The sequence below is a fragment of the Lagopus muta genome, chromosome 5 (genome assembly GCF_023343835.1).
Source record: "Lagopus muta isolate bLagMut1 chromosome 5, bLagMut1 primary, whole genome shotgun sequence".
NCBI classification, from domain to species: domain Eukaryota; kingdom Metazoa; phylum Chordata; class Aves; order Galliformes; family Phasianidae; genus Lagopus; species Lagopus muta.
Genome location: NC_064437.1, coordinates 572,947 through 588,417, shown reverse-complemented (window position 1 = coordinate 588,417; position 15,471 = coordinate 572,947). Strand labels below are relative to the sequence as shown.

The following is a 15,471-nucleotide window of genomic DNA, read 5'->3' as shown; positions in this document are numbered from 1 at the left end:
ATCAGCCTGCTGGGCTGAGCAGCAGTGCTTTGCAGACAAGCTTTGTACTGCAAACTTTGTACTTCTGCTGGCAGAACCAAACCAGTGCCAAAGCAGAAGGGGCAGCATGCGCATCCGCACACACACACGGCACTGTGGGATGAAGTGCAGCACGTGTGCCCTCCTCCTGGCATGGAGAACCTCAGCACAGCCCCAACCCTGCAGGCAAAGCTCCCTCCTGGCCTTTCTTCCTTCTGATGAGCATCTCCAACCCCACAAAGGCATCTCTCACCGAGGATGGCCCCAACGACACAGCGCTGCTCAAGGTGTCTGTTAGTAATTGAGGCGTTCTCATTAACTAAGATGATCAGTGGGCTGGAGCACCTCTCCTATGAAGAAAGGTTGAGGGAACTGGGCTTGTTTAGCTTGAAGAAGTTTAGCCTGGTCTGGTGGTTGGTGGCCCTGCTTGTGGATTTGAAGCTAGATGATCATTGTGGTCCTTTTCAACCCAGGCCATTCTATGACTCCATGAATCATTATCATCAACCAGTTACCCTAATGGAAGCATAAGGTGCTGTGACTTAACAAATGGCTTGGCACCTTCAACAGCCTGCCCAGAAAACTCCTGCTGTGTTACAGGTGAAGATCACCAACTCTTATCCAGCTAGATACAGGAAAAAGCATTCCTGGCTCTGCCAGCACAGAGGTATAGAAGTGCATTATTAAGCAGCACACATATGTAGTCAATTTAATGCTCTTAAACAAAAACGAGTCTTTTATTCTGCTGTGAATATATTTGTACTGATCTCCTGTGCACAAACTTTTTGCTGGCAGATGTGCTTTGGATACTGTCATTTCCCCACTTCAAGCTTATGAATAACATGTCGAGTTCCCTCCAAAGACAGCAAACATTTATACAGAAATTGCATTCCAAGTAACATAAACTTTGATGAACCGTAAATATCGCACATCGTTTGCCACTATACAAAATAATATTGCTTCGAGCTATTATGGTGCATTTCCTTCCATCTCAGAATCCAGAGCTCTGCCAAAGCCCACAGAGCAGCACAGCACTTCCAAACACGGCCACATTCACCCAACACCAGAAGCCCCATGCCTACGTTTGTTTGGTGGCTGCTTCTGCTCTACATCCTCAAAGTTATTGAGCACTGCGCCCCAAAAACATTTGACAGTGACACGTAATCTTATTGAGACAGCAGTTCCCTCTGCGATCTGCAGCAGCTCTGGTGCACACATTAACTACCCACAAATGACACCAGAGCCTGGCTGGTGTCCTGGGCCCCTGTTCACTTGGGGCTCAGCATCAGCGCTCAGCCCATCCCAAGCAGCAGCAGGAGCTCACTGCTGCCCATGTGCTGCCCACCGGACCTTCACTCTGCAGTGCTCCATGCCATCATTACCTCCTGAGTGCTTCAAGGCCAGGCTGGATGTGGCTCTGGGCAGCCTGGGCTGCTGGTTGGTGACCCTGCACACAGCAGGGGGTTGGAATGAGATGAGCGCTGTGGTCTTTTGCAACCCAGGCCATTCTGTGGTTCTATGATTCCCCGTGATCCTTCACTTGGTTAATCTTGTAAAAAGAAAATGCATTCAGATGTCTCTAAAATATTAAAAAGTGTGCCTTCCAGGACAGTAATTCTAGGAGTGATTTAGGAATAAATTTTGCTCTATAAAATCATCTCCTTTGCTGTTCACTTTACCTAGCTAATAATAATAATAATAAAGAAGAAAAAAAAGCAGGAATCAGCATAATCCATTGGAAGAGCAATGCTTCAAGAGTTATTTGAATTAAGTCCCTGATATATGTGCAGCGCTCTGGGTTATTACTATTTTCATAAACAGAATAATGTGTTCTCTGGGCATGAAGAGCTCCATTGCTGCAAACATTAATGGTAAAATAGATGGTGGGAGGGAAAGGTGAGCTGCTGCTGGGGACAGGAGGCTGGTGCTACAGGGAGACAATAAATGCCAGGCAGCAAAGCCACACTGGTGCGGCTGTACTGAGAAATACCAAGCAAACTAAAGTATTCATTATTTATATTACCACTTCAGTATTGTTGATATTTATCAAAGAAAGCACATTAACTTGAAATAATTAAACAAAACTACTGCATTTGATGAATATGACAGAGAGTGCTCTGCACGCTTCCAAAGCCAGAACCCATCTCAAACCACTGCCTAAGGACAGATCAGTGTGAATGGATTGCAGGATCACTGTGGTTGGAAAGACCTCCGAAACCCCCATGTACCACTTCCTTTGCAGCACCTGCTGCCCCTGGAAACAGCGTGCAGGGGGAAAAGTCACAAATCGAACCCGATAATTAAATTTGTTGCAAATTAAATTCTACCCTAAAAAAAAAAGAAAGGTAACTGTGACAAAAATATATCTCCTCTCTCTTCTTCTGCTATTTAATAGTCTCAGAATGAAAAGTCTAGTACAATTTTCTAGTCCAATTGTTCCAGCCAGGGGGAAAATTGCTCATCATAATTAGGCCTCTTTCATAACATATCTGCTCAGCAGCCAGGCTCCTGCAACTGACCGCACCTGCGGCCGCAGCCCCATCCCACCAGTCCTCCACAGCCCCATCCCACCAGTCCTCCACAGCCCCATCCCACCCATCCTCCACAGCCCCGTCCCACCAGTCCTCCACAGCCCCATCCCACCAGTCCTCCACAGCCCCGTCCCACCAGTCCTCCACAGCCCTGTGCTGATGGCCCTTCCCCAGCCCTCACCGTGGGCCCAGGCTGTACACGATGCTCTGCAGCTGTGGGGCAGATGCAGAGGGTCATTTGCTTTTCTCAATCTGGGAATGGTCCGCATGCCCAGTGACCGCTCTGGGGTTGAGGCCAATGGTGCAAGGCTGAGAGAAGCAATGGGAGTGTGCCCTGCTGCTCCTCTAACTCAGGGAGGGCAGGCAGGCTGAGAAAGCAGCACCATGAGGTTAAAGAATGGAAAAAAGCAGAGGGCCCTCTGCATGACAGCCTGCACGAGTGCCAGCAAACATCTCAGTAGAAGATGGGGTTCGGTTTGTTACATGTGGGTTTCCAAAATCCCAGGGGGCAGAGGCACGTAGGAATTGGAACAGGACGCCCATCATTTCATTTCCAGCTGAAATGTCTGATCAACAGTTTGCTTCATGCTCCCTCTTCTCCAGAATCACCCTCAAGGATGTTTGCAGTTAATGGGATATGGTGCAGTACTACACACCAACATCTTCTGAAGGGCTTTTCCAAATTCTTTGGATCCTGTGAGCTACAACTCTCAAGCCATTGTGAGAATTGTGAGAATCAACTTCAGAACATAAAAATTCTTACCAAAAATCCTTACTAAAATCCCAAACAATTAAATCAGCTTGAACAGGAAAGGACAGAATTCTTTTTCTGAGAAGGAATCCGACCCTCATTTCTGTAGCAGAGGTGGCTCTCACACTGTTATGAACCATACTCACAGGATTTAGGGATTGGAACAACGTTCTCCTATCACTGCCCACACTACCCAAAATCCCATTACACATCATACAACAACAGTCCTAGAGAGACCCTCAATACATGAAATACTGCCAATCAAAGATTTTTTGACTGTTTGCATGAGTGTTTCAATGACATTTCTAATATTTCATTGTAGATTTACTTAATAACTCTCTCAAATGTGAATTTTAACAATATAGCACTGCTGGTGTTTGGGTGCGATAGGAGTCAGCAGTGGGCTGGCGAGTCCAACGCTACAGAATGTCTTCATTGCTGCAGCACAGCTCCACTTGTGTTAAGATGACCCAAAGTAACAGCCAGGCAGCGAAGCACTGTTCTATATATTGAGGCCCCATCTGGAGTGCTGCATCCAGGCCTGGGATCCCCTGGCACAAGAAAGATGCAGAGCTCTTGGAGCGGGTCCAAAGGAGGGCCATTAAAACGAGCAGAGGGCTGGAGAATCTCTTCAATGAAGAAAGGTTGAGGGAACTGGGCTTGTTTAGCTTGCAGAAGAGAAAGCTCTGGGAAGACCTCATTATGGCCTCCCAGTGCTTGAAGGGAGCCGATAAACAGGAGGGGGAACAGCTGTTTGTGGGGGTGGATGGTGATGGGATAAGGGGGAATGGTTTTAAACTGAGACAGGGGAGGTTTAGGTGAGATATTAGAAGGAAGTTTTTCACACAGAGGGTGGTGAGGCACTGGAACAGGTTGCCCAAGGAGGCTGTGGATGCCCCATCCCTGCAGGCATTCAAGGCCAGGCTGGATGTGGCTCTGGGCAGCCTGGGCTGCTGGTTGGCGACCTGCACACAGCAGGGGGTTGGAACTGATGAGCGTTGGGCTCCTTTGCAACCCAGGCCATTCTAGGATTCTATGATATGATTCTGTGCATTTCTATAAATACAACAAATACGAAAAGTACGTAGTGTTGTCAGCTTACTGATTTAATTGCTATAAACGCATAATACCCAAGATAATTATGACATGACACATCTAAATAAGTGCATAACTGCTTTTTAGCACTACCATTTTTTAAATATTATATGACCGCATCAAGTTTACGTAACAAAATCAGAACGAATGTTGTACACATCAATGTCTTAATGCTATCTTATAATGTGGTGTTTTGTTCTGTAAACACCACCACATCCTCAAAAAAACCTTGTAATTATAACTGTCACCAGCATGGCATTTTTCATCCCAGCTTAACTATGCACTTCAATACATAACTCAATACTTCATCAGAATAGATTCCAAAATAAGTCAATTTAATAATGTAAGACCTTTCCGAGACCTTCATATACAGCTGTGCTCATTTTTAACTAATTTAGTTCATCTGATCCAAATCCCTCATTAAAAGCTGCTACTTTATCATGGTTAGGAACAGAAAAACCAAAATAATTGCTTGTAGACCTGACAGAGTTACCGATTTTAAACCAGGCTTTAAATAAGGCTGAACTCATTTATCTCACAGAAGAACTCAGCCTTTCCGATTCTGTGACACAGTAAACAAAGAAAAAAGACAGCACTTTTATTTATCTGCTTCGTTTTGCCAAGACATCCGTCCTTCCCTCTGCCTCTGAAAACTGCTTATTGCTTCAGCCCAGGAAATCACGTTATTTGGGGGTTTTACTGAGCAGCAGTCAGCAACTACAGATGTCAGGCAGTCACACCCCAGGATAACCTCGCCTGTAATTTGCCTCAAAGTGAGCTGGCACTGTTCAAACTCCTTTAGGACATTTCCCAATTTCTCTTACAATTAAGCTAAAAGAGTTCCTTATCAAACTAACATGTTAGAGCAAGCCTTGTCGCTCCTGCTCCTTCAGCTCACCCCCACACACATGCACGAAGCCAAACAGTAGAAAATTCTTGCGCCAACTCAAAGGTAAGTCAGCACAACTCTGAGAACAAAACGAAGCCAACAAGCTCTCTGCAAGCAGAGTCACTTGGGGCTTTGTTCTTGGCTATGTAGCCATCTTTGGCCAAGCCCCATGTGTGCTTGCAGCAGCACCCTGGGCTAGGAGCAGGAAGGCAGCACCCCGTGCTACAGCTCACACTGCGTGGTGCAGCCTCACAGCTGGAATGCAGCCCTGCCACTGCCTGCTGTCATCCCCTCTGCACTTGGTTCTGGGTTTCCTGGAACAGGCAGAAAAACCACTAGAGAAAATGAACATCCTTCAGTGCTTCACCCGAGGCACTCAGACCTCTGCTGTCCTCCATCACACAGCAGCAACAGCAGGGAGTTCTTCTCCTCTTCCCTGGCATCAGAAAGAATTCCTGACCTTCACTCAGCCAATGTGCACATCTGGGCAGCACGCAGCCCTCCCAGCCAGCAGCAGCTCTGCACTGTGCCATGTGGATGGTCTCATCTGCTACTGAACTCCATCAGTAATGAAATGCACTTTATTTTGACCATGTCACACAACATAAAAACGTGTTTATTCCGACTGCGATGTACCACTTACTTAAAATATTGACTTTGATATTTAACATTTTCATTTTCCCATCACGCATTCGCAGCTCTGTTCTAAAATTAAGTGACACCACAGTTTATCAAAAGCCGGGGTTACGTCTAGAGCTCCTGTGTCAGGCTGAACAATTTGAGTGAGCAGCACCACGGCCACACAGAACCAAACACCATGTGTGGAGCTGCCTCCTCCCCCACCGTGTTTTCTGTGATCCCTGGAGCCCAGCTCACAACACCCGGGTGGCCCAGCAGTGCCATTTCCCCATGCTCTGCTCCCAGCTGGATGCATTGGATGTGCATGGCAGGGGCTGGGCACACCTCCATGTCTCCCAGGGATGCCTTCTGCCCCAGGACAACCAAACGACACTCCACTGTATTGTCCCTGCAAACTGTCACTGCTCTTCCTGAAGCCCTGAACTCACAAAAATGGAGGCAAAAGCTCATCCATGGATATCTCAGCACTACAGCTGGTGATTCAAGCATGCTGGAAAAATTGTGGAAGTTTTCCCACAAGGATCACACCAGCCTGCCTGCTCAGACTGCAGGTGCACTGCACTGTTCCATAAGCCTTACTCTGCCCCACACAGAACCTGCTGGAATGTAGGCTGCCCTCTACAACAGGTATTCAAGGCCAGGCTGGATGTGACTCTGAGCAGCCTGGTCTGCTGGTTGGTGACCCTGCACATAGCAGGGGGCTGAAACTGGATGATCATTGTGGTCCTTTGCAACCCAGGCCATTCTATGATTCTGTGACTGTAAAAGAAAGCTCTGGACAACCAGCACAGCTAGGCACAGCAAACAGGGGAAAGAAAGAGAAAGAACTGGTTTAAGTGATACTGCTTCATTTCCTCCAGCAGCACTGGTGTTCCACAGCAGCACAGGGCAATCCCTCCCGCATGCACGTGGCACCCACCCTCACCACAGCCCAGAGAGAAAAACACGATCAGAGAAATTATCAACTGCTACATGAAATTAACAGCTTTCATAGAAAAACCCAGCACTGCGTCTATGAACAATTCCAATGCATGCCTACATATATATCCATTTTCTTAGTCAGAAATGAAACTATTTTACTGAAGAAAAGGTAAGGGCTTTCCTGTATGACATACCTACCAGGTGGATGAACATAGAACCTATTCCACAACACAGCTGCTCTGGTGTTAAATGTGGAGATTGGTGGCCCTGCATGTGGCAGGGGGTTGGAGATTCATCATCCTTGAGTCCCTTCCAACCATGGCCATTCTGTGATTCTGTGACAGCAGAAACTTCACAGCTGTCACCAGCAGGCTGAGCACCCTGTTCTCAGCCCAGCCCACCAGGGCATGTCCTGCAGCCCAATGCCAGCCCAGCCTCCTGCAGGGATGCTGCTGCTGCCTTCTGCACAGCCACACATACACCTTATACACATTAAATCAACCAGAACTTTGTTTGAAGCTTCTCCCTCCCTTCTTCAGTTGTGTTTTCCTTGGAGAGAACTGCCTTATGTCACTCATGCTTAATTAAGTACACCAAGCCTGTAGCTAGCAGCAAAGCCTCAGCGTGCCTCTAGACCTGTGGTTTATAGACGGTACCATCTCCAATTAGTGAGAAATAGCAGCGCCGTGTCGGAGCGCTGCTTTGCTCCTCAGCTGCTATTACAACATGTGGGTGAGGTTGCTCCCACCAGCTCCCATCGCCAACCCGCCCGCAGCCATCCCAGCACCTCCCAGCTCTGCACAGCCTCCTGGGCAGGCCGTGCCCCCAGGAAACGCGGCTCCCAGCCAGCAGCGCGGCACCAGGCTGGGATGGAGACTGCAGCTCTTCCTCAAAAGCCAACAGCCCGGGGTTTGCAGCGCTTCTTCACATCAGGAACAAACCCACAGCCACGTCCGCACCCAATGGGAATCGGTGGGGCAGAGAAGGAGAGCTTCGTCCTCAAGCACTGATTGATAAGGATAAATTATATTCACCTTAAAAACATTTCTAACATGAGCCCAGTGAAGTATCAAAGGCATACAACTGTATAGTAAATTATGTATGCCTGTGTTTTGTAGAGGGAATGAAGTTCCTGCATCCTTCTGACAGAACCGCATTATGTAAATGTAGCAGGCATACCAGAGATGCTGTACTAAGCTGGACAGATATCTTATTCCTGTATATTTAAATAAGCAGAGAAAAAAAACCCAGCCTATTGTACATGAATATATAGAATTTCCTTCATTTACATTGATATTTGCATAAGAAAAATTGCAGGAGATTTCTGCATGCATTGTATGCTAATTAGATTTTTTCAAGACAAAACTGATACTGCTAACAGTTGGATACTCTCTTTGTTTTAATTATGCATGACTAATGATAGCTGTTTGGCTGTCTGACCACCAGATTGTCTGCTGTTGCCAAGGGAAAATCTTTTAAAACAGATTGACGGGTTTTCTGTTATAAAACAGAGCGAGTTTTAGTTCAACTCATATTTTTGAGAGAGTTCAGTGGATATAAAAACTAAAACTTTGGCTGTTCACAATGACATGAGACTTCAACCCTGGCACGTATGCCCACAGCCACCCACAGACAGAGACAGCACTGAGCCTGAAGATGCTCAAAAACTGCAGAATCACCGCTAGCAGCTGAAGCGGCCTCGTTTCAGGCTGAACTCTGTGCTGGACCACACTCACAATGAAGTCACCACCAAATCTCTACTGGCTTTGTAAGTAATGCACCACACAAAGCCAGAGTTACTGCAGACACCTACTGAGGCCCCCACAGTTGTGTATAAGAAAATAGTACTGAAGGAGCACCACGAGACGCTGCTGGGAGGGCTGAATGTTTCACTGGGCCTATTTTCCATCTTCATCTACAGGAGCGTGCAGTGTGCTAATGAACTCAGCCCGTGCTGGTGGCTCTGATCTCAGGAAAACAACAACATGCATCTGGTTGGAGGAGGAAAGGCTCTTTCTGCAGAGTTGAAAAATGGTGGGTAGCCTGGTAGATCCTGGGGTGGGAGCAGAACAGGTTCCAGAGCACAGCAACCACAGGAGCTTGTGCAGCCTCTGCCATGCTGCTGCCCCCGTGCACACACCCCACACCCAGCAATGCAATGGATGTCCCTGCATGCCCACCCCACACACCCAGCAATACCATGAGCATGATCAGTGCAAAGAAGGGACTGATTGCCTCCAAACTGAAACAACTTAAACAAGCACAACACTGTGTTAGAACGAACCTTGAATTGATGTCTGGGTTGAGTTGGGGAAAATGGAAAATTTACAGATTCGTAGAGCCGCTTCCTGTGCTTCTAAGTGGGACCTTTCTGTTCCCACAAGGACGTGGATTTCGTACTGATCGTCTCTTCTCAAAGGCTGAAAGACAGCCAGAACTGAGAGGGCTCCGCAGCCCACCCCCACCCTGCCAACACGCAGAGCCTTAACAGAGCGTTATTTAACAGAAATTCCCCATTCCTCATGAGGAACAGCGCTCTCACAGGGAGACAAAGGTTGCTCTTTCACAGCCTTATCTTCACAGGCGATGAGGCAGGGAGATGCAGCCCCAAGAACAGCCTGCGTGAACACCAGCTGCCTTCCTGAGCTGTGAGATGGCAGGTCACCACGGCCGGGCTGCCACCATCACCTGCAAGAGCACACACATTGTCCAGAACTGCACCCAGCCAGAGCAACCTGCCCTGCTCCTGCTCACTGCTGGCTGAACCTCCCTCAAGCTGAATGTCTGCAGCCACTGCTGCTCTGCTGTGCCCATTACAACCTGAAGGCTCAGCCCTGCTGTGCCCATTGCAACCTGAAGGCCTGCAGCCAGCTCAACCTGCCTGCACCACACGGTGTGGGACCAGATCAGCTGTCTATGGCTAAACGAAGCAGGTCACGTCCGTGTTTTGTTTCTCAGAAAATTCTTCAGAACAAGCTGTTTTTCGCTCTTTACTCATTCCTTTTTTTGTTAGTTCCTCTGCATAACATCTGAAACATTCACAATGGTTTAAAATAATTATTTCAATTGACTCTGAATGCATTTATTTTAACTGCACAGACAAGAGGCAAGTGCCAACATATGCTTGTTTAATAACAGGTAGGGCTGTAGAACGTGAGAGCCGTCCCCAAAGAACAGCCTCCTTTTAGAGGGATGTTTGTGTGTGCCTGTGGATCTCCACATAACACAGCTATATTTCAGAGAGATGGAACAAAGCTTCACACGGCCAAATAATTCATGATCCTGAGATGCACAAGAATACCAAAAGAGCATGGAAGTCAGAAACAGACCATCTGAAATCATAAAGGAGAGAGGAAATCTTTCATATTTATTGCATTACCTGCCCCCTTAAATCTGAACTTCTACATGCATGCAGACAACTGTATTCAACATTGGTGCGTGGATGTGAATTCGAGGGACTGTAATGTTAAAATATGTAGTCTCTTAATATTTAAACACACCTTATACCCTTTATATGCTCCTGCTACTCAACCGCAGACCCAGCATTCCAAACGCCCATTTCTCAGGAGTCTGAGTGATGGCAGATGAATTACACTTTATAGACTTGTTGCTAGCTTTCCATGACCACTGTGGCTCTTTTGTAAAGACTGTTTGCTGTAAAGGGCAGCTCTTGTCAGAAGAGAAGTGCCATGAAGCCCCAAGGCCCAGAAGTCACCAGCCCCAGCCCAGCCACTTAGATATGGGGTCTAAAAACCAGGATATGTGTGAAGCCAGAGGAACTGGAGGCATGGGCTGAGATGCTGCTGCTGCCAACTTTCCTTGGCCAGGGCAGAATCCATCCCTATGCCAGAGTGACTTCAGAGCGGGTCAGACACTGCCATGAGGCGCATCCAGAGGGCAAGCAGGAGAGCAGAAAACACAGAGCACGTGTTCTGCTAGCAACTGCCTGCACCAGTCAAACGGTGATAAAGAAATCAGTGAGCCTGACAGCCATTAACACGCCTCAGAGCATATTTTACAGGACAGAAAATTGCAAACCCCTTGTTTTGTAAAGCTGATGCTGTAAAATGCTGTGACACTTCACATCTGGACACAGGCTTGGGAGGGACTTACATGAATTCATTTTCTTTGCTAGAATTTATTTCATTTTCTTTGATGACTTCTTCATACGCATCTCCACACTTCTGCCCATGTATAATTTCTCACTGATTTGTCAGAGAATACCGTGCACTCAGGGAACTCACTCTTCACCAAAGGCACTGTACATCCAAGAGAAAAACATCAGCAAAATATAGGAAAACAAAGCTGAATCTCTGACCTGAACCATAAGAAAACAGGAGCCACTCCAAATATTTGGTCACATCAGCTTTCAGGTACCTTAGACACCACCTAATGTGAAGAGCTCTCTTTTGTACCCCAAAGGGATCTCTTTTAGAACATGTTGGGAAGCAGCCACCGAAAGAGATGGGCAGTGCTTCAGATGGGCTGCCTGCTACACATCTGTGCTCTTAATGCCAACAAGAGACCAGTTGTAGAGAAAATGGAGAAACCACAACACATGGAGGAGCCGGGAGTGAGAAGCACTGCTCCTGCCTCCCCACAGCAAACAGGCTGCCTGCAAGGTCTGTTGGCTGCAGGAAGACCTTTGCAGCTCCCCAAGGATCTTGCTCAGTGGGCCTCTTCTGCAGAATTACAGCTACGCTCATCAATATCAGAGTGGGGACACTTCTACCCCTGCTTGCTGCTGTAAGACACAGTGAAATGCTGTGCATGTTTGTCAACTCATTACACTGCCTACATAGCACGCTCCTACACAGCATTCAAAGAACAAGGATGAGGTTGGCAAGGACCCCTGTGCCCACCTTTCCCCATGCTCCAGCAGGGCCTCCAGCATCTTGAGCCCAGCATCACCCAGGCAGTTTCTGGACATCTCACAGAGGACACCCCACAACCTCCCCAGGTCCCTTGCCAACATCTGATCCTGTGCTCAGTGCTGGCTTTCAGGGGAACCTCCTGGGCCCAGGTTGTGCCCAGTGCTTCTCGCCCATCAGTGGCACCGCTGAGCAGAGCCTGGCTCCATCTCCTTACACCTCCCTGCAGGGACCGATGGCTGTGGGTGGGATCCTCCTGAACCACCCCTGCCCCAGGCTGAACAGCTCCAGCTCTCAGCCTCTCCTCCTCCCCCAGGCCCTGCAGCACCTCTGAGGCTCTCTGCAGCTCCAGGTCTCTCTTGCACTGGGGGCCCAGCACTTGGCCCAGTGCTCCAGGTGCTGAGCAGAGGGCAGGATCACCTCAGACCTGCTGGCACTGCTGATACACCTGGACTCCTGGTTGCTCTTCTGGAAGCCATTTCCCAGCTGGGTGCCTCCAGCACGTCCTGGTGCTGGGCTGCTCCTCCTGGGCGTGGGGCTCTGCATCTCTCCTCATGGGGCTGCAGGAGGCTCTGCCAGCCTCCAGCACCCAGCTTCTCATCCAATGCTTTGGGAACATCCATCCCACTAAGGAGCATTGGGACTTAAACGCTTACAGGGAAAAAGCTGCATCATTTCAAGTATCCTAGAGTACATATTTAATAAATTATTCTATGCTCAGACAGCAGCAACGTATCTTTTGTTTTTAAAAGATGTCAAGTTCTAAAGCTTAATTTTCTGTGATTGCACATTACGAAAGGGCTCTCAGGTAAATCTGCTTTAATCGTTTGTGAGCTGTAAAAAAAAAGCAAAATGCAGGAAAAAAAACCTGCTTTCTTGAGAAGACCATTTTGATCATTTTCAGCTCTGCACTTCAGATACTTCAAGCAACTTTTGTTCACAAATTGTGGAGGGGATGGGGCCTCACCCAGCTCCTCTGGGCTGGTCACCTCTTCCTGAAGCACCGACAGTGCTGTCAGTGCCACAGGGTCACTGCACACCCAGGGCTGCATCCCTCCCTGCACAGGGAGGTGTTTAAAAGAGACACCAGAGAAACACGGGTCATAGAACACAGATTGCTGCCCTGTACTCTCAGCAATTTACAGTGTAGCGATCTGTTCTTCTGGTGATACACCTGAAAACAAGTGGCTTCCTCAAATTAGTTTGTTGTACCAAACAGCTGCATCACAGCCAGAATTCCTTAAGACCTCAATCAGCAGTGAAACAAACAGCAGTGGGACAGCACAGATCAATCAAGGATCCACACAACTTGCTTTACCTCACGTTAGCACTTGGAGGCTTCTATCTGAAAGCCTCAGCACTTGAAGGATGTTTCATCCCTCACTTCTGGTAAAGATGATGGAAAGTGAACACAGGGACGAGGGCTGGAGCAGGGGTGCTGCCCTCAGCCTCTCACAGCACTCCTGCCACGCTCTGCGTGCTTCCCCCTGTGCTCTGACCCACAGGAGCAGCAGCCCCTCCGTCCCACAGGCTGTCACTGCTCATCCACAGCCCATCGGGGCCAAACACGCATCCCATAAACCACTGCCACCTTCCCTCAACCAGGAAAGCGCTGACTCCAAGCCAAGTGAAGGACTCCCATATTCCATCATTAATTATTAAAAAACAATCAGCAGACACTCTCAGTGCAGAGCTGCCTGTGTGTGGGCCAGAGGTGCCTCCCTGCAGCCCTCATTCCCACAGCATGGGGAGGAAGGGAGCAAAGCAGCCCGGTGCTGGGAACCCAGCTGTGCCGGTAGGATGGGGCACTGCCATCCCCCAGCTGGAGAAACCAAGCTGGGCTGGGAGCTGCAAGGAAACGCTCTTCTTTCAGCCCCTGCACTGCTTTGCCTTGCACCAAGCCTGCACCTACATCAGCTGCCAGCATCCAGCGCTCCGGGAACCAGCAGCACTGCTTCTCATACACATCCGTGGTACAGATGTGCAATGAGGAACGGTTCTGAGGAGCACAACGGCGTGCACCCAGAGATTCCAGGCACACAGCCCTGCCCAACCCCACACATCTCCTGTATGCTCTTCGGAAAGCACTTCCCTGGAGCGATTCACGCTTGCTGCCCTGTACTCTCAGCAATTTACAGCGTAGCGATCTGTTCTAGTGATACACCTGAAAACAAGTGGCTTTCAAGCTGCGTTAGCAGCTGAAAACAAACCAAACTCCTACTTGAGAGCAAGCCCGCAGAAAGCACAGGAAATGAAAGAAATTAATCTTAGTGCAAGGAGGATGAGAACCCACAGACACAACACCGCGCTGTTTCCCATCTAACTGCTTTGTTCCGGAGTCGAGCAGTGACTGCGCTCCGTTCAGCAGCAGCTCGCTACCGAGCAGACGTTCGCCCATGAGACAGCAGCGATGTTCCGATCCCCAGAGCCCGATCCCATTTATGTAATCCACCCAGCTGCACAAACACTGAGTTTCCAACAAACGCAGGCCTAGAATTCCGCACCGATTCCGGCTGACAAGCTCCGGCAGAGAACCTTTAGAGCACCGGTCAATTCGGCACCGAGGTGCTTCTCAAGGCGATTCATTGCGCACTAACAGCATCGAGCGCCGGCTGAGCGCGCAGCGCCCGCAGCTCCGCGCTGCCTTCGTTCCCCGCACTGCGAGCAGACACGGCCAGCTCTCGGCTCGGGCACGGAGCGCGAGCGGGGCACGCGTGCAGAGCGCTGCCCGCAGCCCTACGCGGACAGCGGCTGGATTTTCGGGAGCCGCTGCAGCAACGGCAGACAGGACAGCGATCCCGAATTCCGTAGGAGATGCCCCGCGGCCCGGTGCAGCGGGTTTAGAGCCGTTCAAAGGCTCCGCAGCCCGGCTGGCCGAGGGACACGCGGGCGGAGCGCGGCTCGGGCAGCTCCGCACAGCGGCACGGCGATCGCGCCGAGATTAACGAGAAACCGCGCGCGGCGACGGAGCGGCGACAAAAGTACAGGCAGAGAGTTAGAACGGGAAAGCAACGAGGGCAGGGCGACGCCGGCATTCGCACGGGGACTCGGGCAGAGCGGGAACTGCGCAGCGGCCGCGGAGTGGAGCAGGGCTGAGCGGCGCCGGGCGGCACAACGACGCGAGGACGGAACGCCGCGGCGGCTGCGGTGCGGCTCGGGACGGCCCCGCGCTCAGCACACCCCGGCCCGAAGCCCCGACCCCCCGCCCGCTCCTACCTGAGCACGGCCGTGTCCCCCTTCCGCACCACCAGGCTGTCCGCGGCAGCCCCGGGGAAGTCCCCTCCCGGCGCGGCAAGCCGCCCGGCGGGCAGCAGGCAGCAGAGGCCGAGCAGCACGGCCGCCAGCCACTGGTGGGAGCCCCCGGCGCCCCGCACCAGCGGCACCATCTCCGCGCCGCTCCGCGCTGCCCCTGGGCCCGGCGGCGGCCGAGCGCTGCCCGTGGGCTGCCCGCGGTCGGCGGCCGAGCGCGGCGCGTGGCTGCTCCCGGGCGGCCGCCGCACCATCTACCGGGCGGGCAGCGCGCCCGCTCTGCGCTCTGCGCGCCGCGGCGGCGGGCGGCCCCCGGGCTGGCAGCCCGTTGCCACGCAGCCGTTGCCTGGCAACCGTCCTGGCGGCGGCGGGAGCGCGCGCCGGCCCGCATCGGCTCGGAGCCGTTCGGCTCGGCTCGGCACGGCTCGGCTGCGGGCGCCGCGCGGCCCCCAGAGCCCACCTTGCCCCGGGGCTCACCCGAATAAAGCCGGCATTTTGTAACGACGA

The 15,471-nt window shown here is 50.6% G+C and overlaps 1 protein-coding gene across 2 annotated transcripts in view; it reads right to left on the bottom strand.

Moving 5' to 3' along the window:
* The window catches only part of NEGR1 (neuronal growth regulator 1), a 188,246-nt gene extending 173,094 nt beyond the window's left edge, over positions 1-15,152 (bottom strand). The window contains exon 1 of one of the 2 annotated variants that reach the window (XM_048945051.1): positions 14,932-15,152. In XM_048945051.1, coding sequence (XP_048801008.1) covers positions 14,932-15,101 — 170 coding nt within the window. In that variant the 5' untranslated portion in view covers positions 15,102-15,152. The remainder of the gene's footprint in view (positions 1-14,931) is intronic. The other variant, XM_048945052.1, reaches the window with a different exon arrangement.
* Between the last annotated feature and the right edge of the window lie 319 nt (positions 15,153-15,471).